The sequence below is a fragment of the Schizophyllum commune genome (genome assembly GCF_000143185.2).
Source record: "Schizophyllum commune H4-8 unplaced genomic scaffold SCHCOscaffold_7, whole genome shotgun sequence".
NCBI classification, from domain to species: domain Eukaryota; kingdom Fungi; phylum Basidiomycota; class Agaricomycetes; order Agaricales; family Schizophyllaceae; genus Schizophyllum; species Schizophyllum commune.
Window position 1 is genome coordinate 348,597 of NW_026089544.1, and position 25,203 is coordinate 373,799.

General features: G+C 58.2%; 14 protein-coding genes across 14 annotated transcripts; 5 read left to right on the forward strand and 9 right to left on the reverse strand.

The window, feature by feature from the left end:
- Positions 1 to 175: 175 nt before the first annotated feature.
- Positions 176 to 1,958, reverse strand: SCHCODRAFT_02505915 (uncharacterized protein; the record flags this gene model as incomplete). Its single annotated transcript, XM_050343169.1, has 4 exons — positions 176 to 352; positions 406 to 1,690; positions 1,743 to 1,838; positions 1,891 to 1,958. 4 exons carry the CDS (start codon positions 1,956 to 1,958, stop codon positions 176 to 178), a joined length of 1,626 nt encoding a protein of 541 aa, XP_050199481.1.
- Positions 1,959 to 3,312: 1,354 nt separating this feature from the next.
- Positions 3,313 to 4,812, reverse strand: SCHCODRAFT_02678701 (uncharacterized protein; the record flags this gene model as incomplete). The annotated part of the gene is made up of 4 exons (XM_003031062.2): positions 3,313 to 3,543; positions 3,593 to 4,565; positions 4,622 to 4,702; positions 4,751 to 4,812. 4 exons carry the CDS (start codon positions 4,810 to 4,812, stop codon positions 3,394 to 3,396), a joined length of 1,266 nt encoding a protein of 421 aa, XP_003031108.1. The 3' UTR covers positions 3,313 to 3,393.
- Positions 4,813 to 5,072: 260 nt separating this feature from the next.
- SCHCODRAFT_02308760 (uncharacterized protein) lies at positions 5,073 to 6,041 on the forward strand. The gene is made up of 2 exons (XM_050342330.1): positions 5,073 to 5,517; positions 5,568 to 6,041. The coding sequence occupies exons 1-2, from the start codon at positions 5,272 to 5,274 to the stop codon at positions 5,781 to 5,783; spliced, it is 462 nt and encodes a 153-aa protein (XP_050199482.1). The 5' UTR covers positions 5,073 to 5,271; the 3' UTR covers positions 5,784 to 6,041.
- Positions 5,751 to 6,946, reverse strand: SCHCODRAFT_02627923 (PR-1-like protein). The gene is made up of 6 exons (XM_050345439.1): positions 6,586 to 6,946; positions 6,387 to 6,449; positions 6,281 to 6,327; positions 6,127 to 6,217; positions 6,029 to 6,063; positions 5,751 to 5,973 (listed from the first exon to the last, which is right to left on the reverse strand). The coding sequence occupies exons 1-6, from the start codon at positions 6,911 to 6,913 to the stop codon at positions 5,923 to 5,925; spliced, it is 615 nt and encodes a 204-aa protein (XP_050199483.1). The 5' UTR covers positions 6,914 to 6,946; the 3' UTR covers positions 5,751 to 5,922.
- Positions 6,947 to 7,605: 659 nt separating this feature from the next.
- On the reverse strand, positions 7,606 to 7,824 carry SCHCODRAFT_02668454 (uncharacterized protein; the record flags this gene model as incomplete). Its single annotated transcript, XM_003031060.2, has 1 exon — positions 7,606 to 7,824. The coding sequence occupies one exon, from the start codon at positions 7,822 to 7,824 to the stop codon at positions 7,606 to 7,608; it is 219 nt and encodes a 72-aa protein (XP_003031106.1).
- Positions 7,825 to 8,175: 351 nt separating this feature from the next.
- SCHCODRAFT_02506598 (uncharacterized protein) lies at positions 8,176 to 8,953 on the reverse strand (the record flags this gene model as incomplete). The annotated part of the gene is made up of 3 exons (XM_003031059.1): positions 8,176 to 8,290; positions 8,342 to 8,757; positions 8,810 to 8,953. 3 exons carry the CDS (start codon positions 8,951 to 8,953, stop codon positions 8,176 to 8,178), a joined length of 675 nt encoding a protein of 224 aa, XP_003031105.1.
- Positions 8,954 to 9,135: 182 nt separating this feature from the next.
- SCHCODRAFT_02308929 (uncharacterized protein) lies at positions 9,136 to 9,920 on the reverse strand. Its single transcript, XM_050342332.1, has one exon. It carries the CDS (start codon positions 9,650 to 9,652, stop codon positions 9,236 to 9,238), a length of 417 nt encoding a protein of 138 aa, XP_050199484.1. The 5' UTR covers positions 9,653 to 9,920; the 3' UTR covers positions 9,136 to 9,235.
- Positions 9,921 to 9,976: 56 nt separating this feature from the next.
- SCHCODRAFT_02627934 (fruiting body protein SC14 precursor) lies at positions 9,977 to 11,181 on the forward strand. Its single transcript, XM_003031465.2, has 5 exons — positions 9,977 to 10,372; positions 10,477 to 10,539; positions 10,605 to 10,742; positions 10,820 to 10,854; positions 10,912 to 11,181. Exons 1-5 carry the CDS (start codon positions 10,015 to 10,017, stop codon positions 10,960 to 10,962), a joined length of 645 nt encoding a protein of 214 aa, XP_003031511.1. The 5' UTR covers positions 9,977 to 10,014; the 3' UTR covers positions 10,963 to 11,181.
- On the reverse strand, positions 11,063 to 11,667 carry SCHCODRAFT_02308898 (uncharacterized protein). Its single transcript, XM_050342331.1, has one exon. The coding sequence runs from the start codon at positions 11,532 to 11,534 to the stop codon at positions 11,163 to 11,165; it is 372 nt and encodes a 123-aa protein (XP_050199485.1). The 5' UTR covers positions 11,535 to 11,667; the 3' UTR covers positions 11,063 to 11,162.
- A 1,240-nt stretch (positions 11,668 to 12,907) lies between these two features.
- Positions 12,908 to 14,124, reverse strand: SCHCODRAFT_02627940 (uncharacterized protein). Its single transcript, XM_003031058.2, has 2 exons — positions 13,206 to 14,124; positions 12,908 to 13,153 (listed from the first exon to the last, which is right to left on the reverse strand). Exons 1-2 carry the CDS (start codon positions 13,965 to 13,967, stop codon positions 13,091 to 13,093), a joined length of 825 nt encoding a protein of 274 aa, XP_003031104.1. The 5' UTR covers positions 13,968 to 14,124; the 3' UTR covers positions 12,908 to 13,090.
- A 114-nt stretch (positions 14,125 to 14,238) lies between these two features.
- On the forward strand, positions 14,239 to 18,105 carry SCHCODRAFT_02627943 (uncharacterized protein). The gene is made up of 12 exons (XM_003031464.2): positions 14,239 to 14,389; positions 14,437 to 14,750; positions 14,800 to 14,934; positions 15,257 to 15,386; positions 15,512 to 15,592; positions 16,022 to 16,116; positions 16,233 to 16,433; positions 16,629 to 16,727; positions 17,019 to 17,138; positions 17,302 to 17,411; positions 17,583 to 17,717; positions 17,772 to 18,105. The coding sequence occupies exons 1-11, from the start codon at positions 14,278 to 14,280 to the stop codon at positions 17,674 to 17,676; spliced, it is 1,491 nt and encodes a 496-aa protein (XP_003031510.1). The 5' UTR covers positions 14,239 to 14,277; the 3' UTR covers positions 17,677 to 17,717; positions 17,772 to 18,105.
- A 547-nt stretch (positions 18,106 to 18,652) lies between these two features.
- Positions 18,653 to 21,303, reverse strand: SCHCODRAFT_01172077 (uncharacterized protein; the record flags this gene model as incomplete). Its single annotated transcript, XM_003031057.3, has 7 exons — positions 18,653 to 19,389; positions 19,449 to 19,596; positions 19,779 to 19,865; positions 19,910 to 19,989; positions 20,039 to 20,198; positions 20,960 to 21,118; positions 21,187 to 21,303. 7 exons carry the CDS (start codon positions 21,301 to 21,303, stop codon positions 18,653 to 18,655), a joined length of 1,488 nt encoding a protein of 495 aa, XP_003031103.2.
- A 229-nt stretch (positions 21,304 to 21,532) lies between these two features.
- Positions 21,533 to 24,377, forward strand: SCHCODRAFT_02668460 (uncharacterized protein; the record flags this gene model as incomplete). The annotated part of the gene is made up of 6 exons (XM_003031463.1): positions 21,533 to 21,594; positions 21,645 to 21,728; positions 21,803 to 23,315; positions 23,363 to 23,565; positions 23,915 to 24,096; positions 24,301 to 24,377. The coding sequence occupies 6 exons, from the start codon at positions 21,533 to 21,535 to the stop codon at positions 24,375 to 24,377; spliced, it is 2,121 nt and encodes a 706-aa protein (XP_003031509.1).
- On the forward strand, positions 24,076 to 25,068 carry SCHCODRAFT_02627954 (uncharacterized protein). The gene has a single exon (XM_050345440.1). The coding sequence runs from the start codon at positions 24,478 to 24,480 to the stop codon at positions 25,000 to 25,002; it is 525 nt and encodes a 174-aa protein (XP_050199486.1). The 5' UTR covers positions 24,076 to 24,477; the 3' UTR covers positions 25,003 to 25,068.
- Positions 25,069 to 25,203: the final 135 nt, after the last annotated feature.

Sequence of the window (25,203 nt, forward strand, 5' to 3'; positions counted from 1 at the left end):
CGTACATCGCAAGGAAGACGCGCGTTACGCCCGGAAACGACACCAATACCGCGAATAAATACGACTCAAAACAGGTATAGCTTCGTACTGGGCGACCTCGTCAGCATTGACGTTGCGGAACAGTTCGGGAGAGCCGACTCACGGACAATAGTCAAGCGCACAACGACACCGCAGATTAATGATAGCCAAAGTTCCAAGGCGCCTTCTTCGCCATCTTCTTGGCAAAGTTGCGAAAGTTGTTCCTCGAGTGCTTCAGCCAGTATGCCGCAAGGCGCTCCTCCTCCAGCCCCAGGCGCTCGCAGTGGCAGCGCGCCGTCCTGCGGTCCTTCTCCACCTTCATGTACACCTTGAGCTACTCGTACGTCAGCACATCATCCTACCCATCGAACTCGGAAGCAAACTCACCAGCCCATCCGCGCACTGGTTGCGCGACTTCTGCCACGCCATCAGGTCCTCCTTGCTTGGCGGCTTCTCCTCCCACCGCTTGAACCCCTTGCAGTTGCGGTACTTGTGCTTGTGCCAGAGGCCGCCGTTGTAGAAGTCCCACCGCGCCTCAGTCCCGATGACGCGAAGGCAGCCCGCGCAGAGGACATGGTGCGCGCCGAAACAGATGACCATCTCGTCAAGGCGCAAGAGCTCGATGCGCTCGCCGATGTCGTGGTTCGTGCGCTCGTCTTTGGTGGGCTTGGCGGGTTCGTCGTCGTCATCGTCATCGTCGTCGGTAGCGGGCCGCTTGCGCTTGGTGCCGGCCCTGGCGGCAGGTTGCTGCACCTCCTGCACGTACTCCTCATCGTCGTCGTCCTCTTCCTCCTGCTCGTCAGCCTCCATATGTTCCCCTTCTGCCTCCTCAGCCTCCTCAACGTCGTCCTCCTCGTCCTCCGACTCAGGCTCGACCACAACCCTCGCCCTCTTCGCCCCCTTCCGCGCGCTCGTCTTCTTCCCCGCCGGCGTCTTAGCAACGCTTCTCCTAACCGTCGGCTTCATCCCCGTCCTCTCATACCTCTCCTCCAAAAATCTATCCACGACCTCGTCCGGGTCGAGGTCCACAGCCTTATACTGCTTGCCCGTTGCGCTCTTCAGGATCTTCGCGACATACGCCTTCACCTTCTGCCAGTGGTCCGTCTGCTCGAGCGTGTAGGGGCGCTGGACGGTGCCGGGGAGCGGCTCGATTTCCCAGTGAAGGTCATCCACGATGGTGGTGTCCGATTCCGCGGACTCGGAGGCAGCGGCCGTCGACGCGGAAGCGGCGGTAGACGACGTCGAAGCAGCCGTAGAGGACGAGGACGCCCGTGAAGGCTTCGGACGAGACAGGATCTTCGCAGAGAGCGACTTCATGGCGGCGGCGGCGCGCGTCTTTGCGGATCGGCGGGTGGAGGTGCTCGTCGTTGGGGCGGTGGCATTCGACGTCGAGTTTGAGGCGCTTTCCGTTGGAGCGAGGTTGATCGACGTCGGCGCTGCGGCGGGCTGCACGTTGGTGAAGGCGAAGTTCGGGAGGCGGAATACCAGCTTGGGGTTCGGTGGCGGCGTCGCCTCATGGGGAGAGGGGGCTCGAGAAGAGGTTGCATCGTTGGAAGGGGCGGGGGCGCGAGAATAAGGCTGCGGTGGGGGAATCATATTGTATGGGCGAGCTGACGACTGGGGCCGGGACGCGGGGGCGCGAGGAGGATTGAGCACAGACGCGCGAGAAAACCTGTGAGGGATGGTCAGCTAGGTCATTCTCAACGGCAAGAGGTACTACTTACATATGGTCGTAGATCGATGTCGGAGGAGCCGAGGTCCACGGCAGATCCTGAGGAACCCATGGCGCGGGGAAGACGTAGGTCTCATCAGGGAGGTCGCTGTGGACTAGGTGAGTCTGACGATTTTTTATTGATCAACGATCATGCTCACTCTAATCCTGTCCTGCAGGACGACTCAGCGTAGGGATGCGAGTCCACGCTGTACATGCAGGCGTCCATCTTCTGGCGGTGAGAGACGGGTGGCTTTGTTGGTGTAGGTGGCCGGTTGGATGTTGTGTACGGGGGGAGACCAAGCGTGGACGAGGGCTGACGATCGGTGAGTACGAGCGATGATGAAGAATGAACGAGCTCGACCTACTCGCTTAACGCGGGGAAGGGATAGCGAGGGTACGCTCAGGTTCGCGCTGCGTCAACTGGCTAGCTAACGGTGGCGACGAGGGGCTGAATACAGGTGGCCGCTACGCGCTCTTGGTCGATGACCGACGAGTGGCGTGGTCGATGTCGAGGGACGTACGGCGACGAAAGTAAGTAGTATGCTGTCTACGGTGGCGATGATCGCTAACAGTGAGGCGTATGCGTGCTCAAAGAAGGACGACGACGGCGAGAGGACAAACGCCCGAAATTGGGGTGTGCGGACGAGCAGGACGAGAGGCAAAAAGCCACCCAGTCGGATTTATATTCCCAGGTAATGTCAACTGTGTTGACCATGAGGCGTACATGGCCATACTGTATTTCAATTGCGAACCGAGCCGGTGCTGACGCCGGCTGCGCAGGCTGGTGTGGGGTCCAATCCCCGTATGGCGAGAGATCGCCACCTGATAGCGGGTGGACTCCATATTCAGCATCCCCTTTGGGTTTCCCTACATTCCCTGATCCTTTCTGCAAGGGCCGAGACGCGGTTCGAATGTTACGTCATTCTCTCGTCCCCCGTCGACACCGACCAGATACAGGACGGCGAGCGAAGTGGAATACTTTCAGCCTAATTTACCCTACTGCGCCCAGCGCTCAGTCGTCTCGGTCCGGTGATGCTGCTATAATCACAGTGGACAATTGAGCGACACCAAGTTTTCATTCTCCGCGGCCATGCCGAGGTCGCTCGATTCGCACCGGGACGACCGTCCAATACCCTCGACGTCCGACCGTGACCGAAAACTTCGGTCACGTCCCTTGCGGCGGCTGCCCTCCTGCTCCCCCACATGTGTTGGGCGCCGATCTTCAGCCAGATCTCGCACTCGATGTATCAATCAAACGTGTAATACCCGACGATTCCCATTCTTCGGAACGCGTCAGTGAGTGGCGTGACCGCGAGCGACTCGCAGTCCGAGCTGATGACCACAGTCAGATGACTTTTTCCTCAGAGCCAACCAACGCCAGGGTAGACTGCGCAAGCGAACCTTTTTACGCGTGAGGGAGACTCTGCTGCATGAGAGACTGGCTACGATGGAGAGAATACGGTAAGCATTATAGAAAGCAAGAAAACGTGGGAGGGTCGATAACAGAGCGACAGGAAACGCAATTTACAGTACGCCCCAAACCGAATAAATACACAACCATGCGGATGGGATAGCTTGAAACTGTGGTCAACGTCGTCCTTGGCGCAGAGTCAAGAGATGAACTCACCGAAATACAGGGCAATAGCTATGACCTGATAGCCTTACGCCTGCGCCGCCCGCGCTGCATTGCCGTCGGCGACGCGCTGCTTGTTTGCCTCGTAACGGAGGAGACGGTCCTCCTCAAGGCCGGCGCCGAGCCGCCGGCACTGACACTTGTGAATCCTGCGGTCCTTCGCCAATAGGTATACCTGCTATTCGAGCGTTAGCTAGCGCACGTCTCATCGCACGCAACGAACTTACCGAAATCTCGGCACACTTGTTGCGCGCCGCCTGCCAGGCCTTCATATCCTCCTGGCTTGGTGGCTGGGTAGCCCACCGCGCCAGCCCTGCACACTTCTCTAGTTTGTGCTTGTTCCGGAGGCTGCAGAGATACAGGTCCCTTCTGCCCTCGGCAGCGATCTCCTCATCACATCCGGCGCATATGATATGGTGGGCGCCGTAGGACTTGACCGTTGGATCGTTGCGAGCTTGCTCGATGCGCTCGCTCATGTCGCTTCCCCGACCGCCCCGCGCCCTCTTCGCAGGCCTATCGCTGGCTTCTTCGTCCTCCTCGCTGCGATTGCGCTTCGAACCGGCCTTCGCGCTCGCCTTCGACGAAGCCCTTCCCTTCTTCGGAGCCTTCCCCGTCGCCTTCCCCGCCGCCTCTCTCGACTTCTCTGCAGCAGCGGCCGCCTCTTGCCACCTCTCAATCGCACTCTCGTAGGCCCTCTTGCGACCCTCGGGGTCTTTAAAGCCATCGACGAGCTCCTTCAGCCTGTGAGCACGCTCTTCAAGGTAGTTGGCGACCACCTCGGGGATGTTGAACGCCTGAACATCCCCGTAGCACTTGCCAGTCGCATTCTCGACCATGGGGATCGCGCGATGCCGAAGGCCGATATCTTTTGTCACCTCCGCCATGATCTTGACGATCGCGGTGCTCAGCACGAGCGGCTTCGGATCGGGCAAAATCTCGCGCTGGGGAACGAAGGTCGCGGCCCCGTAGCGGTCGGCGACAGGGTAGTCGAAGTTGGAGCAGGGAGAAGACACACAGTCGAGCGGTGGTGGCGAGCGAGGAGGAGATGGTGGCTCGTGTGGCAGGACAGTCTGCACCACCTCCACTTCAGAGGGCGTCGGGGATACCGATCGCTCCGAGGGTGGCGCGGGGCAGACTGGCTCGGAGAAGAGGTGTTTGTCGGCTTCGTACGACCAGGGCAATTCACGAGGTGGCAAAGGTCTGCGCGAGCATGTATCAGTATGCCGCGGTATGATCGAGAGAAGGATGTCACGCACTCTGCTCTGACAAGGTCGTCTATCGTGATGTGCGCCGGCATGTTGATTGGCGGGAAGCAGAAGCCCCACGGACATTCGAACCTGCGTCAAGGTAAGTACGCCGCCATGTACAATTCATGCTGCACTGACGATTCTCCGTCCTTCGTATAGAAGGTATGGCCGAATCGCGAGGACGTCCATTCGAGAACCATGGCGTTTGTCGAAGCGTATGTTGTGGTGGGTGGGCGTGGTTGAGAGACGAGGTGGTAGTATGCGGATGCGCTGTCTACGAACCAACGGCGGCGAGCGCAAAGGACACGAGTCGGAAGATGGGAGATGCAGAAACGGATGGTTCAGACACAGATACGGGCTTTAAAGTCGGCGAAGGTGCGCATAGGTTGGGCTCGAGGCGTCGTCGATCTAGATTCAAACCCGGGTTTCTTTCAGCGCAAGGGCCCTCACATCGAGCACCACATGCCGTCGCCCGGCTGACTTCAAATTACCACCCCACGACTCGCCTTGTTGGGAGGGTCACTGCTGCGCGCTTCCATTGTCCTTGAATGCTGATCCGGATCGGAAGACCATCCCAGATGTGTTTCGGGGAGTAATGCACATCCGTGACGTATACGCGCGCTTATCGGAGCTTCAACAAATCTTTCATCACCGATAGCATGCTCGACGCCTCGTCCTCCTCATGCTCTCGTCCGCAACCGCTTGCACTTCAATGCCACTGTTGCCACCGCACTGGGAGTGATTCTGCAGCCCTTTGCTCATGTCTTTGGGTGTCCGAGCTCAATTTCATCCTACAGATCTTCAATGTCCCGCACTCTTTCAGGGATGCGATCCGTTCGCACGACTTCCGTTGGTTCCTGACGGTCAGCCCACCAGAACCCTCCTTTGTGATGGACAATTCGATTGTTCGTTGGCCCGCAATCTCTTTATTTGAAGTAACTCAACATCTTCGCAGTCGCACGTGGGCGCTGCACATGGAACACAAACGAGCCGGGTCGCGGCCCGTGTGCTTAGCCGAGCCACTCTCACTTGCGATTCAGGTCGACTGCGCATTGTGTCCGTCGAGAGTCCGAATACTGGGCGCCCGAAATCTTGTCGTACTCATCCTTCCTTTGTGCCCGGTGTCCAACTGATTTCAGGCAATCACTGTCACATTGCCGAGCCATCTTGACGCAAACAAGCAGACTGGGGAGCGTACAATTCGCGTATCATACTTTCTTCTTTCCCTTTCCAATTTCCGTCAATTCGATCTGCCTTCCTAGGTGGCGCGTGTATACTATACCTTTCCTCGAGCTTCCCAAGGCCCTCCTTTAGGGCTGCACATTGATAGGGTAGTACTTGTCGCGCGGTGAGACGTTGCCCTATGAGTATATCGGTGGGCACATTCTCTACGCTTTGCGTGCACGAATCACTCACCGGCCTGTAGTAGTTGCAGACGTAATACCAGAGCGCTGGAATGAAGAGTCAGCTGATAATTTTCTTGATTGCAAGAGAGCGCGAAGGCGACAGCTCACTCTTCCACGGATCCGTCGGCTTACGCCCGAGCGTGCCAGGTGGGCAGGAGTACGCGGCGCACCCGACGCTCGTGGTGCTCTTCCACACGACCTAGATGGCGACGAGATTGAGGGGTAAGTCGTGCGTCAACTCGTCCACGAGGGTTACGCTCACCTGAGTCCAATGCCCAGCGCCCGAGTACGTCGTCGTGTTGTAGTCGGCTGCGACGGTGAGGCATGTCAAAAACATGTTCATCGAGATAACAGCATGCACGACTCACGCTCCTCGGCGTTCCAGCCTCCAACGCCTTGAGAGATGTTCATGGGCTTGTTTGCCTGGGGCGCTGCATAGATCGCGTGTCAGTGCATCTTCCCTCCATCACAGATTCCTCGTTCGTGTCGTGATCTCCCTTTCTTCTCCCCTCTTTCGCATTTATTTCCACCCCCGTCCCATCGCTCTCGAGCTCGAGATGTACTCACAAAACCACGCAGCCAGATTCTGGCCCGAGTTCGAGTGCTCCCAGATGCACTGGCTCGCCCAGTCCGCTGCCTTGTCCGACAGGGTCTGGTTCCACACGAGCGCAACCGCGCCGTGCTGCGCACGCTCGTTGTTGTGGGCCTTGAGCCACTGGTCGATCTCGGACTGGGGCGGGGCCGCGCGATTGGCGAGGGCGTCGGCGGAGCGGGAGTCGATGTCAATCGGCGAGCGAGAGTCGAGGGCGACCGGCGCGCGAGCATCGACATCGACAGGCGCAGGGCTAGCGCTTGCAGCGAGGACGGCGGTGAGGAGGATGACGGTGAGCTTCATTCTGTCGGGGTCGGTGAAGAGCAAGGACTGAAGGAGAAGCAGAAGTGCTTGCTCTTGACTCGCCGAGGCCACGGCCTTTATACCTTAGCGGATGAGAGAAGTTTACGTGCGTTCAGGATGCAGTAAGGCTGATTCGAACCTTGCTCGCTTGCGATGCCCAGCACGACCGCGCAGGGGATCGAGGGTGGGCGAGCGAGGGACGTGTGATAGATGTGTACACTCATGGTCAGGAACGGCATGCGGTGCGCTGACATAAAATGTCGGAATATTCAGGTCAGAGCGTCGACGAGTCTTCCCCTAATGATTGTCACGTTGGCCTATTGCGGCGCTCGCTGACGTCTCCATCTCAGGCCCAGGGGACACGCTTGACGGAATGTACGGACGCCGACGAGAAGAGCATCGGAGCCCATGAGTAACCGATGTTCTAGGTCTGTCAAGTCAGATATCCTGCTTGATCTAGCATACGACTTACCTCAATGCGGTCTCCGAAACTCGAACTGTGACAGCATCACTTGTCACATCGGCCTTTGCCGCTTCCACGTTCGCTTGCGTAGTCCTCGCTCTACGGACGCATGCCGGGGCTTTTCACTCACACTCTCATCCCCCTCCATCTGCCTTCGAAGAAGACCTCAAGCGCTTCGCAAGGGATCATCCGGGTGTGAAAACGTGCGCATAGTAGTCACATGTAAAAGTCAAGCTCGAGCAGAAGGCGTATCGTGGCCGTAGGCGTCCAAGTACTGATTTCTCGCACTATCAGGCCTGCCCTTGACGCCGCCTACATCATCGCCAACGACTTCGTGTTCTACATCGGGACAGATCTTTTTGAGTGGACTCGCCATTTCTCGGATCGCACGCGCATCGAAGTCATCCTTGAGTTTCTGGAGACGAGCCGATGTGGTATCGCCGTACATGACTTGGGAGCTGGAGTGCCGGGCGCAATGATACGCTTAGTATACCGCTTACAATGTACTAAACCTCGAACGTTGAAGGAACTCGGAAAATATTGGAAGTGAGAACTTGGGGATGTATTGCAAGTTGGCTAGATAGCTGATGCGATAGCGAAAAAGTCCAATGTGTGTGATGCGATGCGTATGCGTATGAATGTCCAATGCGATGCGTATGAATATCCAATGAGATGCGTCTGAACGTCCAATGCGATGAAGATGAATGGATAATGCTTGAGATAGAATAATGGATCGTGCGTGCGTGAAGAGGTCGTAAGTAAAGGCATTCAGGTCGTCGATAATCGTCCACCCGCGTCATCAATAATCAGCGTCGGTCTCCGTAGTGAGGTAGACCTTGCGTAGTTGCGAAGCCTGACCCTCTTCCCTGCACGTCGGGCACTTGTTGTCGCGCTTGAACGCTTGGTGAATGCATCTGAATAAGACGTCAGCATAATGGCAGGGCGGGAACAAGGTCAAAACTCACGTCGCACAGTACAAATGCCCACAGCGTGTCAAGCACGCCAACTCCGGCGCCTCCTTGCACATCGGGCAGGCGAACTTCGACACCGTCGCCTCGTCCTCCCCAATCTCGTCATCCACCTCTTCCTCCTCCTCATCGTCCGAGTCAAAGTCCAGGAGATCATCTTCGTCGAAGTCCATCCATGACTTGTCGCCCCCGTCCGCGTCCTCCTCCGGGTACGGCTCCTCGGGGTAGAGATCGAGCCCGACACGGTCCTCCCAGCCCTCCTCGTACTCCTCGTCTTCGTCCAGCTCCGCCTCGTCGTCGCTGTCGTCGTTGTGCGGGGGCGCCTTCTCGTAGTGGCAGCGCAGCCCGGCGGGTGTGCGGAACTCCATCTCGCACAGCGTGCAGTAGTTGTGGATGCGGGAGTATTGGAGGTGCTGCGGGTGGGGGTTAGTAGGGAAAGGGCGGAGGAGTGGATGATAAACGTACCTTCCGGTACACGTTGAGGTTGAGGAAACGACGATCGCAGGGGGCGCAGTAAGGGTGTTTGATTGACTGCTGGATGTGCAGGTTGCGATCCTCGTTGTCGTAGAAGTAGTCGTCGCAGATGGCGCAGTAGCAGGCTCCCGTCATCTTGGTCGATTGTCTGGTGAATGGATTGGTTGGTTGGTTGATCAAGTGTGTTCTGTGTTGCGACGACGATGGTGGTAGCGGAAGAGATGAACTCACCCTTTTCGCACCCCGTCTTATATACCCAGCACTTGCAGCGCCTCCCATGTTTCCGGATCGCGCGCCTCCGAGTGGAATAGTCTCGCGAGCACCACCCATGTCTTGCCTTCGTGGCCGTATCGAGCGTCTCGGTGGCCTTCGATGACGCGGATCTACCGCCTTGGTTACCCGATGCGGAAGCAAAGTCTATCCTCGAATAGGGTTAGTGTTCAGATCCGCGGAAAAGCGCTCGGGTTCCTCGGACGAGGGCCTCGGGCTTCTCGGGGGGCAGAGCTGGTCGTCAGCATTGAGCTGAATGTCTAAGACATGGTTGCGAAGTGACGATGTAGTACGATTCCACGAGGAATAGGGAGTGGGCGAATAGGGGGAAGGGCGAACGAGATTGGTTCGACAAGCTGGTGTTGGACCTACGGCATTGGCAGCACGCGGAACCGCCGTTGACCTCTCAAGACGGGTGATACTTGGCCTACCACTCATGTTAGTCGATAGATGCAGGATCTGCACACCTCGTGATATATGGCGGAATTCCCCTTCCTCCGATGATGCCCTCGACGCCGCTGTCATGGGCGTCCATCCTGACCTGATCTTGATCGGTATGCCCATGCGCGCCCTCTCCGAGCGAGTTTCCCCTAGCGTGTGTACTAAATCGCATGCCCTGAAGTCACGAGAAAGTCAGTAACGCGACCCAAATGATCAGGGAAAAGCATGAAAGACGCCGACGCACGACAAGGCCCTGACCATGCCACAATCGCGTCGATTCCCGCCTCGGGGTGTACCTTGCCCCGACCATATGCATCAGTATGCCCTATGCTCACCGCTCACCCAGGTACGATGCGCAACCGAGAATTCGGTCGAAGACGAGCCACAGCGCTCGCAGTCCCTGCGTATAAAGGCAGGCCCATGCACTCCGTTAGAGTCAGCAACTTACACTTGCTTCTACACTCCCGATCTCCAGCGCGTCGAACATGAAGCTCAACATCGCGATCCTCCTCGCCGCGCTCGCCGCCACCGCTTCCGCGAGTCCAGCTGGCGATATCAGCGAAGTTGCCGTCGACGCGGATGCCAGCGAGCTCCTCGTCGACCCGCGCGCCGAACTCCCCGTCGCACCCCGTGCCTCCTTCTTCATCGACGCCCGCCAAGACACCAACGGCACCTCCCAAGACGAGATCGACCAGTGGCTGACCGCGCACAACGATGAGCGCGCGCAGCACGGCGCGGTCCCGCTCGTGTGGAACCAGGATCTCGCAGACGCGGCGATGAGCTGGGCGAGCGGTTGTGTGTATAAGCACAACCGGGGCGGGCAGAATATCGCTGCGAGGTACAGTGAGTGGCAGGTTTTCCTCGAACTGGGATGGGGGACGATTTTCTAGAATGGGATGCGGGACGGGATAAACGGAGCACGCGCGCTGACCGCACCGCCCACCCAGACACGAGAGCAAACTTCCCGCGGGAAATCGACCGCGCGGTCGCGCAGTGGAACAACGAGCGTGGTCAGTTTTCCGCTGTGCCTTTCGCACGAGCGTTCCGACTTACACCTACACATCGCCTTCCACAGGCGAGTATAACGCCACGACCTTCAAGGGCGCCGGCCACTGGACGCAGGTCGTGTGGAAGCACAGCAGGAACCTCGGGTGCGCGGCCTACTCGTGCCCGCAGGGCACGCTGGGGAAGAAGCCGGGCGATAAGTGGAAGTGTGCGTACTTGTTGCACGCCGTATAGCGTTCTATCTCCAATTGAATCGCATGGAGGGATGACGCTAACGCCTCGCAGCCCTTTGGTACTACGTCTGCAACTACGATCCCAAGGTGAGTAGCCCAGTGCAGGACTTGGCGACGATGGACAGCCCACTCACCAGAGCGCAGGGCAACGTCGTCCCGGCGTCCAAGTACTACCCAAGCAACGTGCAGCCTTGAAGGACGACCCGAGGCGGGCGGAGCGTGTCAAGGCGAACAATATCTGGGAAGGGGTCTGAGTGTTGAAGGCATGCGAAAGGGTGAAAGAAAGTCGAGTATTTGGACATGGTAGCCATTGATCTGCATTAGGAAGGTCTTGTGTTACAAAAGGAAACCCTTGTACTTCTCACGGAAGATGCCGCTGTCAGATTCAATCGGGATCATGGCCAGGCGTCGGACGAACCGACCAAAGGGGACGAAGAAGCAGGACGCGGCCAGTAAAAGGACCCCGGAATATACGCATATAGGCCGTCCAGCGGTGCGGATAAATCGTGGGGCTCCCGGCCGGTAGGCCGGTCCAAAAAACGGTCAAATTGGGGGCCTGAGGGCTCGAAGGCCAGTTCAAAAATGCGGATATATGCAGGGGAGACGGGGAGGCCGTTCCGAAAAAGTGGATATCGGGCGGTCGATTCGAACCTCCGACCTACCCTCAAACCACACGCACGCGATACCGGTACACTAATTGACCACTTTGTTTCGGTGGGCAGTAGCACCCTACACAACCTCTCGTGCCCATTGGCACCTTCTACCATTGGCAGGCTCGATATTCGAAGGACAGCGGTGCGTGGTAGCACCTCGAATGGCTATGGGATGCAATTAACTTTCTCATTCGTACGTCTCAACCTTCTTTTGTTGCAGAGGCTACGCGCAAAGCGCGTAGGGACCCTGTGAGAAAAAATCAGATTTTTCCCGATTTTATTGCCATTTTTGAAGGCCGTCCCGAGAAAACGGATAAATCCTGGGGGTCCCTAATGGCCGTTCCGGAAAACGGATAAATCTGGGGGTCGAGGGCGCAGGAAAAAAGCGGATAAATAGGCGCTAGAGCCGGATTTTCCAGGACGGCCTATGTGCGTATATTCCGGGGTCCTCCAGTAAATTTGCAATTCATTGGTGGCCAATGGATTGCAAATAGATAGGTCATGGCCATAAAGCATGTGATTTGGCAAAGCAGGGGAGCGACAAGCAAACGTACCACAAAGACCCGACCCTACGGGAAGGGTCCTTGAGGCTGAGAACACGCTTGAAGATTGAGAACAGATGACGGCGAAGCACAATCCGAGGATGAGGACGAGGAACAGTGAAGAAACGAGAGAAAAAGGACAGAGATTACTCACAATCGCATTCTCAGCCCAACTTCCGACCGATTCGCCTTCTATATAGCTTCATCGGCCTAAGTCGCGCTCGAGCAGGTCGGCATAGTGGCCAGACTTGGTTGCTCGGTGGACGGTCTTCTCGGCGATGAGTTAACTGGGCTGTTAGGGCCTGCGTCATCTTCAAACTCATTCTCCCTTCTGGCCTTCCACCCTCGCCAATCCTCTTCGAAAGGCACGATCGCTTCGACCTCCCCGGTCTTCCCCGCCCCAGCCGAAAGCCGTGCTTATGCGCTCGAGCGTGATAGACTGGGAAGACGGTCAGGGTTCATGAGATGGAAGTGCTGGACTGAGCGGAAGAAGGGAAGAGCTCGCCTGGGATGACTGAAAGCAGAGGTTAGCTCGCCTGGAAAGGCTGAACGGAAAACTTGAACTGATGGCCCAGTTCGGCACCAAGGTCGTGAGCGTGGCCAGGGTGAGTCTGGAGGGAGGTCAACGCTGGGCATTGAGTAAGGTCAGAGTTGAACGGCGTCGCAAATCAGTGTCGGGCAGTCAACCGTACGAGGTAAACGCGCACAAGGCGACCATCAGTGCGAGGTGAACGCAGTCATCGCCGCAGACAGCGATCTCCGCCGGCAAGACGAGCTTGGTAAGGGGTGGTGAATGAGGATGCAACGCCGATATGGATATAGGGGGAAAGGACGAGAGTGATGTCGGTCCTTGCAATGAGAGTCCTTGCAGCTGCTTGGAATGAAAGTCGTGTTGCTGCTGCCTGAAATGAGACTCATGTTGCAGCTGCTTGGGATGAGAGTTACGTTGCCACTGCTTGGGATGAGGGCAGGTCCGTAGATCGAGTGCATCGTTCGCGTGTTCGATACGGAGATGTAAGTGATACGCTGTATCCCATACTTGCAGTGTATCACATCGACATACGAGATAGAGGTTGTGTTGACAGTCTCCCCGTGAACATGAAGGGGAGCCTGACGCCAAACGACGCCCTACGTCCTCAACCACGCCGTCTTCGCAATCTTCTTCTGCCGCTTCTGCTCCTTGAAGCGCTCCTGAGTGCTCTGTCAGAAACATGAACGAGTGCGATCGAAACATGCGCCTCACCAAGTCCTTCTTCGTCGGCCGCTTGCGCTTCTTCCCCGCCGCCTCCTCCGCCTCCGCGCGCGCGGCGGCCTCCTGCTCCCACTTGTCCATGTCGAAGAAGACGGAGTTCATGCGCCGCATGCGCTCGTACTCGCTTAGGTGGCTCGGGTCCCGGCCGCTCGCGCCCGTGAACGCGCCCGTGCGCGCGTTGAACTTGGCGACGAAGGCGGAGGTTGATGCAGTGTTGGGCGTGGCGGAGGTGAGGGAGGGGTCCAGGTGCGCGAGCGCGGGGTCGATGCCCTGCGCGAGGGCGGTCTGCTGGAGGGCGGTGTAGGCGCCGGTGGGGGGTGGGGAGGCGGTGGTGGTAGTGGTGGTGGCGGTGGTCGAGGCTGAAGGGCCGGCAGCGGGGTTTGAGGTAGAGGCGGAGGCAGATGGATCGAGCGGGTTAGTCCAGGTCGTCTCGCCGGTTTGGGAGTTGTAGAAGTAGTAGGCGTTGTACTGCGGGGCGAAGACGGCCTGCCAGGGCGTGCCCTCTGCTGACGGCTGCTGCTGCGATGTCGAGGGTTCGGGGGAGGCTGGCTCCTCCTCTCCGTCATTCGAGCCTTGCTGCTTCTCGCCGTCCGATTCAGAGGACTCCCTTGCGTCCTCTGCTGCTGCCTCTCGATCCTTGCCCTTGGCTTCGTGTTTTGAGGACGCGGGCTCGGTCTCTTGGGGGGCATCGGCGCCATCTTGGGCCTTCACATCATCAGCAGAGGACGACGGGTCGGGTGTTGGGGAGGACATGGAGAATGCGCAACGATGCAGCGATGGTGGTGAGCAAGCGAGAAGAATGGCCGCGAATGTTGATCGCTGTTTCCGTCATCGGCCACGCGAGCGGACCCACAAAGTCCCACAGGATTTTCCAAGCCCATGCCATGGCCTGCTCAACAGGGCACCTTGCGCAGATATTCGAGCAATAAACGCTGCTGTACACTGCCCCCTGAAACATGGACTTGTGTGTCTTGCGCCGGGAACAATACCTTCCTTTCCTGGGTCTTATTGATGAGACGCGCTCCGGCGCGTGGCGTCTTTCGCCGCAAACCATCATCTCACCATGGATGTCGACATGGCCGATGCGCAACCCACGCAGCACGGGAAGCAATCAGGAGTCCCTGTGGACGACGCCCACCCCTTTGATCTTGAGAGCTACATCTCCAACTACACGGGTGCGTCCCAGCGCTTAACCCCCGATCCCTCTCTGACTTCTCTCCAGGCCGCACAGCGATCTTCCGCCTCATCCACATCATCTCTCACTGTCCGACCCTCGCTCCCGAGGCCTACAAGGCCGCCGTCGAACATGTATACCAGTCGAGAGATCCGCAGCTGTACCAGCAGGTGCTCAGCGCGTACGAGACCGTCGCCGCGTCCGCGGGCACGCCCGACGCGCCGTTCCCGAAGCCGGAGGACATCATGCCGCTCGACCCCAAGTGGATCGACGAGACGAACGCGCGGAACGCAAACGAGCGCGTCAAGCTCGAGGTCGAGCTCAAGTCGTACACGAACAACATGATCAAAGAGAGCATCCGGGTGCGTGGGGGTGCTGCCGTGTGCGCGATGGGTGCTGATGGTGCCGTAGATGGGCCATCGTGATCTGGGGAACTTCTACCGCGCGGTGGGCGATCCGGCGACGGCGCTCAAGCACTTTACCAAGTCCCGCGAGTTCTGCGCCACAGGGCAGCATGTGCTTGAAATGTGTCTGTCTGTACTGGAGGTGCGTGTTTCCTCTTACCTCCCCCTCGACTCTCACATTGTCCTTCCATTACCCCCCTCTTCCGATCACCGTCGCTTTCGTGCACTACCCTTTCCAGCACCGTTGTTGCGCAACTCCTCAATCATGCACAACACCGGGCATCACTCGCACCCTCGCCCGCCCTTCATCATCTCTCTCTTCATCCTCGCCACCTCGTGATCATACCTCACATCCTCATCATCATACCTCACCGCTTCATGATCATATCTCACCCCCTCACGATCCTATCTCTCCTCTTCGCAACGCTCTTACCCACCCCACCCTCTTACTCACCCCACCCCAGCTCCTCATCGAACAGCGCAACTACACCCACCTCCCCACCTACGTCTTCAAGGCCGAGACCGCGCTCGACGCTGCGGTCGCGCAGGAGAAGAGCGCGAGCAACAACCCGATGGCGCCCGCGGGCGGTTCGGGTGAGTGAACACAGTCGGATCGCATCTGCCACCCTTCTCAGGAGCCGTTACTCGGCGAATCATGCTAATCTCTCCTGTGCTTGAACCATGCTAATCTTCCCTGTGCTAATCTCCCCGCACTCCAGGCGCCGGCTCATCCGGCTCCAGCGCACGCAAGCAGTCCGCGGACCGCGACCGCATCCAGTCGAAGCTTGATTTTGCGCAAGGTGAGTCACCGGTATATGCTCCTATGCGTCTCTATGCGCGCCTTTTGGCGAGAGGACGCGCTTCTGGGCGGAAATATGCGCTTTTGGCGAGGAGACACGCTTCTGGGCAATGATATGCGCTTTGGCGAGGAGACACGCTTTTGGCAAAAGGATGCGCTTTTGGCGAATAGGATGCGCTTTTCGTGAAAAGAAGCCAGCAGCCTGGTCGACCTCGCCTCGCTCCTTGCGCTCCAGGGAAGTCATTTGATACATCGCGCTGCTCGTCCACCGAGGAGCGGACGGGATGATCTCTCGGAACGAACGGACTGATCTCTCGGAACGAACGTCTGATCTCTCGGAACGAACGGATCGACCCCTCAGAACGAACGGCCTCATTCCTCGGCATGAATGTACTGATCTCTCCGAACAAACGGATTGATCTCCCGTCAGGTCTCGCGAATCTCGGGCAGGGCTACTACGACAAGGCCGCGTACCACTTCTTGCGCGTGGGGCCGGCGAAGGATTTGGAGGACTGGGCGGGGACGGTGAGTGGCAGGTTTGCTTACCTATCCCATACCTCTATCAACCCAATCCCGACAACCAACCCTGCCACGCCTACCTCCCCCGACCACGACTACCAACCTACTAACCCTCCCCCCAGCTCGTCGCCCCCGCCGACATCGCGATCTACGGCACCCTCTGCGCGCTCTCCTCCTACTCGCGCGCCGCGATCAAGGCGCAGATCCTCGAGAACTCCGTGTTCGGCGCGTATGTGGAGCAGGAGCCGTACGTGCGCGAGCTGATCGAGGCGTATATGGCGAGCAAGTTCAAGATCGTGCTCGAGCTGCTGTCGCGGTACTCGGTGAGTTGAGGCTTGGCCTCGTGGGCGGTGGTTCTTCTGTGTTGTTGTTTCGAGGCGTTCGGTCTTGAAGCCTTGGACGCCTTCGGCTTTGCACATCTTCGCCTTCGTTTGTGGATGGTTTGGGCGCTCGCGATCCATAGGACCGTGGCAATTCATATGACTTTCGCGAGACCATAACGCTGACCCTTCCCTCAGACCCGCCACGCCCTCGACATCCACCTCGCCCCGCACGTCTCCGCGCTCACGACCTCGATCCGCAACTGGGCCGTCAAGCTCTACTTCCAGCCCTTCCAGGTAAGTGCTGGTTGCATCTCTTCCAGGACAACTGCGAAGGGTCGCCCGCCTGTCCGACCGCGGCGGAGAGTCGCTGAAGCAGGCGGAGTGCTGAGAAGGGCTCCCGCCTCACAGCAGAGAAGGGCTTTTATCGTTCGACTGCGGAGACGGGCTCCTGTCTGACTGCTAAGCGGCCTGTCGAGAAGTCCAAGACGAAGTCCAGCTGCGTGTGACGCCCGCAGCCCAGTTTGGCATTCCCATTCCAACTCACTTCCATCTCTTCCGGTCTACCAACCCTGACCGCCCTCCCAGTCCATCAAGCTCGACCGCATGTCCGCGGCATTCGGCTGGAGCGTGGAGGAGGTCGAGCGGCAGGTTGTCAGGTTGATCCAGAACGGGGAGATCCAGGCGCGCGTGGATAGCGAGAATAAAGTGAGTTCAGGTTTTTGTTTCCTTTTTTCGCTTGTAGCTTTGGCGGTGGTGTTTCTTCCAGAAAAGTGGACGGAGGGAGGAGGAAGGAAGGGATCGGAGAAGGAGAAGGAGCGATTAGGGGAAAGAAAGGGGGATGAGGATGGTGCTGACGCTTATGCTTCAGATCCTCCTGGCGAAGAAGACCGACTACCGGGCGGACCTGTTTGAGCGCGCGATGAAGGCCGGCGCAGATATTCAGGAGGCGAATAGGAAGGTTCTGTTGAGGATGCGGTTGTGAGTCCTTTTTTCCCCTGTCGTTCGCATATCATCGACCGGCGCATCTCAACTCATCTATATTCCATCCATTCACCGCATGTCCTGCTGTTCTTCCTTCGTATACTCCCGCCGTTCCTTATTTGTCCTCTGCCTTCGTCCGATTACCGTGCTGATTCGTTCTCGTTGCAGCCAACAAGCGGACCTCGTCATCAAGGCGCCGAAGGGGCATGCGTCGCAACAGCAGCAGCAGTTGGAGATGTCCATGTTCACGCAGGAGGCGTAAGCGGCTGAGGACACAGGAGCGGTGGAGGGAGGTACATCCACGTATGTCCAGCTTGAAGATTTCGGTGCGTACAGCGCTGACTACTGCCTCGACAGATGCATGTTGTGTTTACTGTATTTCTATCGAAACTGAATGCTCGCTCTACTAAAGTACAGGCCGAGAAGCGCTGCATATGCACCTGTACGCTTGGCAAGCCTCGAAGAGTCTGTGACTAAGTGCTACATTTCTTGGTTTCCGGTACGGCGCATTGTAGTCCTGCTTTACCCAAATCACATGCTTTGACGACTGTGGCCAGTGGATTTCAAATACGCTGGCCACATACGTTGCAAACTCGCTGGCCGCAAATGTTTGTTCCCGATTGCCCGATCCTCCGTGTCCATGATCCCGATTTCACCTTGACGGCTATGCTTTACTTCCGTGGCACAGGGCCTTCCATATATGGATCAAAAGGCTACTTTGTACATAACGAGGATAGCGGTATCTTCGCAGGTACAGAGCAAGCCTTCACTTTGAAGTTTGAACGACCAAGTGCCTTCACTCTGAGAACTCAAGTGATTTCCCGCAGAACAAATGGATGGTGAGCCACTTGTCGATCTTGTCCCATGTTTACGTTCGCCACGATGGGGGCTTCACTGGTTTCGACGATGGCTGGCCGAGGGTCGAGCGTTATGATCAGTACGGCGGTAGCGCGCCCAATCCTCAATTGACTGTTCGGTGCGCGATGATTATGGGCTTGCCGTCGGAGTGCGGCAGACTGATACAGAGCTGACACGGCACTTTGAGGTGCTATTCCGGCATGCTCAAGGCCCCTAAGTATGGCCCGCTACAGACTAGCTTTCGGCTTCGGTGCATGTCACGAATGACCTAGTATTTGCGAAGAGGAGACTAGAGCATTGCATTGTACAGATGGTCAATAAATCACGACGATACAGAGCAAGAACAATAGATACATATACGATGAAAAAGAGAGCAACAATCACCCATCCTTAAAGGTCAGCGTCATCTCCGCGTGCTGCCCATGCCCGAGAGCCTGCGCTAGCCGGTCGAACCACAGTTTCCCCGCAAGCATGTCGACTCTCCGCGGAACCACGCCTACCTCCTCAGGCCCGGCCTTCTCGATGCGGTTCAGCATGAACTGCATGACCTCTGCTTCCCACGACCAAGCCTCCCCGGCATTCCGCGCCCAAGTACCGCCAACGTCCCTCGTGCGCCTAGCGATACGCAGCTCCGCAACGTCCGCCACTGTGAGCGGGGTATGCAAGTACTCGTGAACCGCCCCCAGAACGTCCGCGATCCTGAGGTACTGCCCGTCCGGCCTGCGGACGACGAGCGGGCCCCACGCGCGCCATTGCCAGTCCGCGAGGTGGGGGATGTAGATGGTGAGGGTGTGGATTGGAAAGTAGGCGATCGAGATGTCGGTAAATGAAGAGCCATTGGCGATGGAGGGAGGCGCGTCCCAGATGTGCCATTCGAGTTCACCGTCGGTGAGGAGGGGTGGGTAAAAATTGAACTGGCCCAGTGGGCGCGAGGGCGAGTTTGTGGCCTGTGGGGCATTTGGCTGTGGCTGTGTGGGGAGGACGCGGAGGATTTGGGGAGTATCAATGGAGGCTGGGTCTTTACAATCATGGTGGGCAGGCGCCAGCTCCGGTGTTATGGGAATGACGGGTGCTGCACGTTCGTGGCGCGGAGAGTATCCAAGCGCGGGGCTGACTACTGGTTCGCGGCGACGTACTTTTAGTCGACTGATAGAAGGATATAGATAGCGGGCGCACCATAATGGTAGGGAGTAGGGAAGGCGTGCAGAGCCTTGGCGCAAGGCTTCTTGAAAATACTGTGTAGTCCTCGTACGGCGTTGCGGATAGCCATGGCTTGGAAGACGGTGTAAGGTCGGAATTTGGGCCCTCGCGGACGGCTTGCGAGCTATAAAACGTGCTCAGGCCGCGAAGGTCAGCGCGGCTACAATCACACGGCGTCGCCGGTCTTGCGCTACCAGGTCCGCGCGGAACGGACCCAGCGCGATGCACCGCATATCGAGCGGGGACCTCGACGGACATCTTCCGTCTCTACAATCGGACCCTCGGCGGTCATCGCAGTAGACATACGGGGATATCGCAGTAGAGTGGGTGCTTCTTCTGCAAGGCACAGATCTCGACTGTCATCCCGGGGCGTATGAGAGCGTCCCGTGCGAGCTGTGTGTGAAAGGAAGCGTCCTGATCTGCAGGCGATAAGCTACAGAGTTCCCGTGAGCGCGGATAGTGGACCCAGGTGGACCCTCGTAGACCGCGTCGTCGAACACGTTGAGAACACGCACATCTGTCAAACGTCAGAACCACAATCACGTGATTGCCATGCGCGTCCGCACCTTGCAGCTCAGGCGAGGACGGGCCCACCGTCAAGGGAGCAATTACCCTGGAGATGGTGCGGATAATCATGATGACCCTCTGTATGTGAGCTTCTCCGCCGAGGCAGTTCCCCAGAAAATTCGGGGGCAAGCGTTTGAGGCGTCCTGCAGAGACGACTTCCTGACGCCACCGGCAAGAACGTCGGAGTGGAAGCAGTAGTCAGTAGCTTAGGAAGAGCCGTATCATAACGTACGACTCTACTCGAGAGGTCAACAAGCTTTCTCAGAAGCGAACTCGCTGGTTCAGCTCATTGTGACTGGATCTTTTTCCGCGCATGGAAGCGCCGACTGAGCTCGACCTTGGCCCACTCCGCAGTCGTTCAGGTGCATGGACTGTATTCCAGCTCCACATTGTGACGCCGAATTCATTGACTCACCTGAGAAGAAAGCAAGGAAAGGTCGGACGCCGCCCAGCAGGAAGCTATCATTTAGATTCCGCCATCACAATGCGTTCGAAAATATGGGGGACGGACTGACATAGATCTGACGCCGTAGAGACGGAGGCGGTGCGCGCGTGGGACGCTTTCCCGAAAGCGGACGATGCGTCGAAAAATCTGGAGGATGGGAGCAATCAGCGTGGAAAATGCAATGGAGCGGTGGCAAGAGCTGTAGACACCTTGAACGCCCGTGGCAATGGTGGCATTGGTTGTTGGAACAGATAAAGGCATTAGAATGAGTAGATAGACGCTCAAAAGCGGCATAAAGGGGGCGGGGAATGGCGCAGCCATCGATCCTCGAAAAACGTGAAGTGTTCATTCTGTGATGCGGACGCCCGCTGGAACCCGCTCCAAACAACCTCGAGGTCATCCAGTCGATACTTCGCGCGTGCTCGGGGTGCGCGACGGGCGGATATCGCGATGGAAGCCTGAACATTGTACGTACTGAAGGCCAGCCAGAAAGGCACACATGCAAAATGCACCACAGCCCGGGGGCGTATGGCATGCGGCGCGGGATCATATCCTGCTTGACGGCGAGGTCATCCTGGGGTCCTCCTGCCCAAACGGACTCCCCCTTACCTTGAAAATCGGCCGGGGACCCGGCCTGTAATCTTAGATCAGCAACGCCTCGAGCACAACTTACCCCATTCTTGCTTACCCTTTTTGACTTACAACCCCCACGCTGGACGTCCCCTCCCCCTCCTTCCCATCCCCCATCTGCGCAGTTGCGTCCCGTCGTAGTTGCGCATCTCCCTGCCTGTCTCTGAGGTTTGTACACTCCCTATTCATCCTCGAGGCGCTGGCTGACCGTCAACATCGTATAGGCGCCGCGCTCATCAAGGTCGCCACTCACCCATCGTCGTTGAGACCGGCCGTCCCCCTTTCCGCTTTGCCACTACCAATGGAGCACCACTGTTCGCACAGCGGGCGGGCGCCTGCGGGCGCCTTCCCTTCTACCGATCGCTTCTGGCTCGAGCCCGCCGACCCTCGCCACTCGTCGATCAATCCGACATACACCATGTCCTGTGACCAATACCAATCGCGGTACGGCCATGCGCACTACACTCATGACAGACGATCGTCAGTACACCCTCTCCCTCATCATAAACAATGCGCTTACACGCATATAGGTCCGAGTATGATCAGCGCTTCACTCATCCGCAGCTGTTCAGACAGGACAGCATAGCGTCGTCCGAGGATATCGCCATGTCTGAGTGAGTGGCGTCCTACCTTTGATCATATTATCCCCCTTCCCATCACTGCAGTGCACTGACGCACCTACTCGCAGGGCCCTCACGCCCAGCCCACTCCCCCGCACGCCGCGCACATTGCCCGGCGATGTCGTGCTTTCGCGGAGGCAGACCCCCGTCCCGCGTCCTGCGTGCGAGTATCCTGCCTTTGCGCCGTCTCCGGCTTTCACGTCGCCGCCCACTTCCACGTCGTCACCCGCTCTCACGTCGTCTCGCGCGTTCGCGCCGTCCCGCATCTTCGAGGCATCGCCAGCCTTCGCCATACCTCCCGGTCCCGTACCGTCGCTCTCCCGCGCGGTGTTCGACGACTCGGACGACGATGATGTCCCCATGCCGCCTGTTGCGTGGGTCGAGCGTACGGGTAGCCCATGGGTCGAGCGTACAGGTAGCCCATGGGTCGAGCGTACGGATAGCCCGCCGCCTCACGCCTTCGAGTTCGACGTGCGGCTAACGGGCTCCGTTTCGCGTCTGGAGTGTCTTGCGTTCGTGGCGTCGTCCGCGTCCGCATCGACCTCCAATGCGTCGCCCGTCGCGTTCGCATCGTCCTCCTTGTCGGCGTCATCCTCCTTGTCGTCGTCGTCGTCGTCGTCCGCTTTCGCGTTGGACCCTACGTTCACCTCGAGCCATGCATTCGCGCCGCCGCAGGGATTCGCTCCGCCCCCCGCGCTCGCGGCGCGGCGCTTCCCCGGCGTCGTGTCCGAAGACGAGGACGGTGCTTCCCCCAACGCTCACAAGTTTGATCTCGAGGACAAGAAGCTCCAAGCCGTCGTCTTCGCATACCTCAAGCCTGCCTCCAAATCCATCTTCAACATGACCCACCCGCCGATCACCATCCTCCGCCCCGCGCCGGAGTTCATGGACAAGGCGGTCGAGTGCCTCAAGAAGCGGCAGTGGGCCAACCACCTCAGGAAGCACGCGACGGGCGAGCGCTACGGGCCCGTCCTCACGGCCAACCCGCGCCCGGCGGTCGCCCGCATCCATCGCGACCGCGTGCAGAAGTGCATCGTCGAGCTCGCGAAGGTCGAGTACAGGCGCACGGCGAAGCCGTGCGAGCTGAAGGCGGCGAAGGAGCGCGTGAGGGAGGCGAAGCGGCTCGCGAAGACCGCGGTCAAGAGCGCGTTCCCCCAGGCTATCGCCGCGATGAAGGGCGCGCGCGTGCTAGCCAGCCGGTTCGCGAAGCGCCACACCAGGGGGTGGTCGAGGCGGTGGCACGAGGACCGGGCGACGAAGCTGGAGGCAGAAATGAAGGCCGCCATGAAGAAGGCGCCCTCGCCCATGCCCCGCCGCCGCACCTCCAACAAGCTGCCCCAGCGCATCGAGAACCTGCGCGTCGATCCGCTCGTCAGAAAGTTCGGCGCGCACCACGTCAAGTGTGCCTGCTGCCTGGAGAAGATCGCGACCGAGGGGCGCTGGGAGTTCTACTCAGCAACCTTGTTCCACAAACACGTCTGGCTGCATTGCGAGGGACTCAAGAGGTGGGCCACGGAGGCTCCCACCATGGAAGAGTGGACAGAATTGAGAGTGAAGCGCAACAGGTACGCTGAGGCTATGGTGAGTCTGCTCGGATTTGGCGCGGGTGTGTGCTGACGCATGAGCAGCACGATATCTACGTGCCAGTGGCGTGCGAGACCGGCAGCTCGGAGTGTCATTGCTACGATTTCGGGCTGGAGTGGAAGCGTCGTATTGAGACTCGGAAGAACCAGGCGAAGAATCGCAACTGGCCCAGGGAGGCTGGCGAGCACGGGGAGCTGATCCTGGTCGGCAAGCACCAGGATGGCCATTTCATCCGTGATCGCAAGTAGTGAGTCTTCACTTCAACCTCAAAGGTTCGCCGCTGACAACTATGTCCAGATTAGTGTTGTTCTTTTTCTGTCATGCATACATACGTGGTTTCGGTGTCTGGTCGTGGGCGTAAAGCGCGTCTCCTGTGTGATGTACGCTGCATTATCGACCCGATTATGCTTTCTCGCTGTACTATGTGCTTACCGTGTATTCTTATCAGTCCATATCGCTATCGTTTGTGTTGCTCCCCATGTGACGCAGAGCCCGAGTTCATTCATGAAAGTTGTAGTTCGCTCGCCCGGGTTTGCCTTTGTTTTTCTTTGTGATCGTGCTCGGCGACCGCCAGCTGACTTTGAATTAGACTTTAGTCCCATGAGTTCCTTTTTTCCGCCCGTCATCTTCTGGGGCAACTCGCCGTCGAAGCCGGACATCTCTCATCGCATGCTCGCGTACTCTCACTGGTACCAGGAGCCGTTTGCTCGACTTCTTGAGCGTGAGTACTATTGGAACGCGGACTGCGCGACCGGGAAGTACAGTGACCGCGACGGAGGTGCGTGCTCAAGCGCTACACCTGTTCCTCGCCTGATCGTCATTTGCAGTCTCTTCCTCGTACTACGCGTCTGGTCCCCATCGACTTGCTCGACGTACGCGCCCAAATTCCGAACTCGAGCTCCCATACTTCATACACTTCATATCTTCGCAAGCGCTCTGTCATCGACGAACATAGCTCAACTTTTGCCCTCGTCAACTCTAGACTATGGCGCCTGCTGCCTGCAGACCTACTCAGCCAATCTCGTTCATTTCTGCGAGCACCGACTATCGTCCGACTGATAGCGCGACGAAGTACGTCCCGGACCGACTATTCCAAGTGTCCCTCGGCACTTGATGTGGGGAAGACTGTGACCCTGATCTCCCTCACGCCTCCAATTCGATGTCGCTGCAGCGTGTTCCATATTTCCATTTGCCTCTCAGCGCCCGTCGACAGTCTCGCTTATCCCTCGTACGCCGGGGTCGTCGCACCAACGACGACTTCGGTCTTTTTGGGGCGAGCAGCCATACTCTCGCTCTCGATGATCGACCGGAAATAAACGGGCCCATGTGGGATCCTGCGACCTGCGCTCGTCGTCCCAAGTCTTCCCCCACACATCTGCTCGACCGCGCGATGATACGTCTTTGCTATGCGTTGCTCGGAAGCTCAAGACATGAGTCGAGGTTACTACTCTTTGCGTCTATCGTCGTTGAACTCCCAAGGAATCGGAGACCCTCGTATAACAAGATCGCTGCCTCTTGCTCGCTTCCGTGGCCGCGAAGGGTATCGAGGAGAGCGTCCAGGCGGGGCACGACTGCGAGTCGTATCAGCAAGATGGCGCGTGGGAGGTTGGCGGGCTGGTCAGAGAGCTTTGCTGGTGGTGTCGATTTTCACGTATTATTTGAAATGTCAAACTCTACGGACTGACCTGCATATCATTATGTCGACCATCGTCAACAGCATTCATTCCTCTTTGCTATCGTGCTGCCTGGCCGTGCCGTGACCTTGTTGTCCACTTCCTTGTCAATGTTCGTTTCGGAATCGGAGAACAATGCGTTCGCGCACGTGACCTGCTCGGATTCTCCCGCGAACAAAAGCAACGAGCGGACATCCGGCGTCTACTCGCTT

Coding starts and splice junctions, on each gene's coding strand:
- SCHCODRAFT_02627934 (XM_003031465.2), top strand. CDS start 10,015: ATGAAGCTCAACATCGCGATCCTCCTCGCCGCGCTCGCCGCCACCGCT. Junction 10,743..10,819: donor GCCGGGCGATAAGTGGAAGT/GTGCGTACTTGT, acceptor AACGCCTCGCAG/CCCTTTGGTACTACGTCTGC. Junction 10,855..10,911: donor TCTGCAACTACGATCCCAAG/GTGAGTAGCCCA, acceptor ACCAGAGCGCAG/GGCAACGTCGTCCCGGCGTC.
- SCHCODRAFT_02308929 (XM_050342332.1), bottom strand. CDS start 9,652: ATGGGCATACCGATCAAGATCAGGTCAGGATGGACGCCCATGACAGCG.
- SCHCODRAFT_02308898 (XM_050342331.1), bottom strand. CDS start 11,534: ATGGTAGAAGGTGCCAATGGGCACGAGAGGTTGTGTAGGGTGCTACTG.
- SCHCODRAFT_02627954 (XM_050345440.1), top strand. CDS start 24,478: ATGTCGCTGCAGCGTGTTCCATATTTCCATTTGCCTCTCAGCGCCCGT.
- SCHCODRAFT_02627943 (XM_003031464.2), top strand. CDS start 14,278: ATGGATGTCGACATGGCCGATGCGCAACCCACGCAGCACGGGAAGCAA. Junction 14,390..14,436: donor CTACATCTCCAACTACACGG/GTGCGTCCCAGC, acceptor ACTTCTCTCCAG/GCCGCACAGCGATCTTCCGC. Junction 15,387..15,511: donor GGCGCCCGCGGGCGGTTCGG/GTGAGTGAACAC, acceptor CCCGCACTCCAG/GCGCCGGCTCATCCGGCTCC.
- SCHCODRAFT_02627923 (XM_050345439.1), bottom strand. CDS start 6,913: ATGAAGCTCACCGTCATCCTCCTCACCGCCGTCCTCGCTGCAAGCGCT. Junction 6,450..6,585: donor GAATCTGGCTGCGTGGTTTT/GTGAGTACATCT, acceptor CGATCTATGCAG/CGCCCCAGGCAAACAAGCCC. Junction 6,218..6,280: donor GCGCTGGGCATTGGACTCAG/GTGAGCGTAACC, acceptor GTCGCCATCTAG/GTCGTGTGGAAGAGCACCAC.
- SCHCODRAFT_02627940 (XM_003031058.2), bottom strand. CDS start 13,967: ATGTCCTCCCCAACACCCGACCCGTCGTCCTCTGCTGATGATGTGAAG. Junction 13,154..13,205: donor GGCCGACGAAGAAGGACTTG/GTGAGGCGCATG, acceptor CAGAGCACTCAG/GAGCGCTTCAAGGAGCAGAA.
- SCHCODRAFT_02308760 (XM_050342330.1), top strand. CDS start 5,272: ATGCTCGACGCCTCGTCCTCCTCATGCTCTCGTCCGCAACCGCTTGCA. Junction 5,518..5,567: donor TTGTGATGGACAATTCGATT/GTTCGTTGGCCC, acceptor ACATCTTCGCAG/TCGCACGTGGGCGCTGCACA.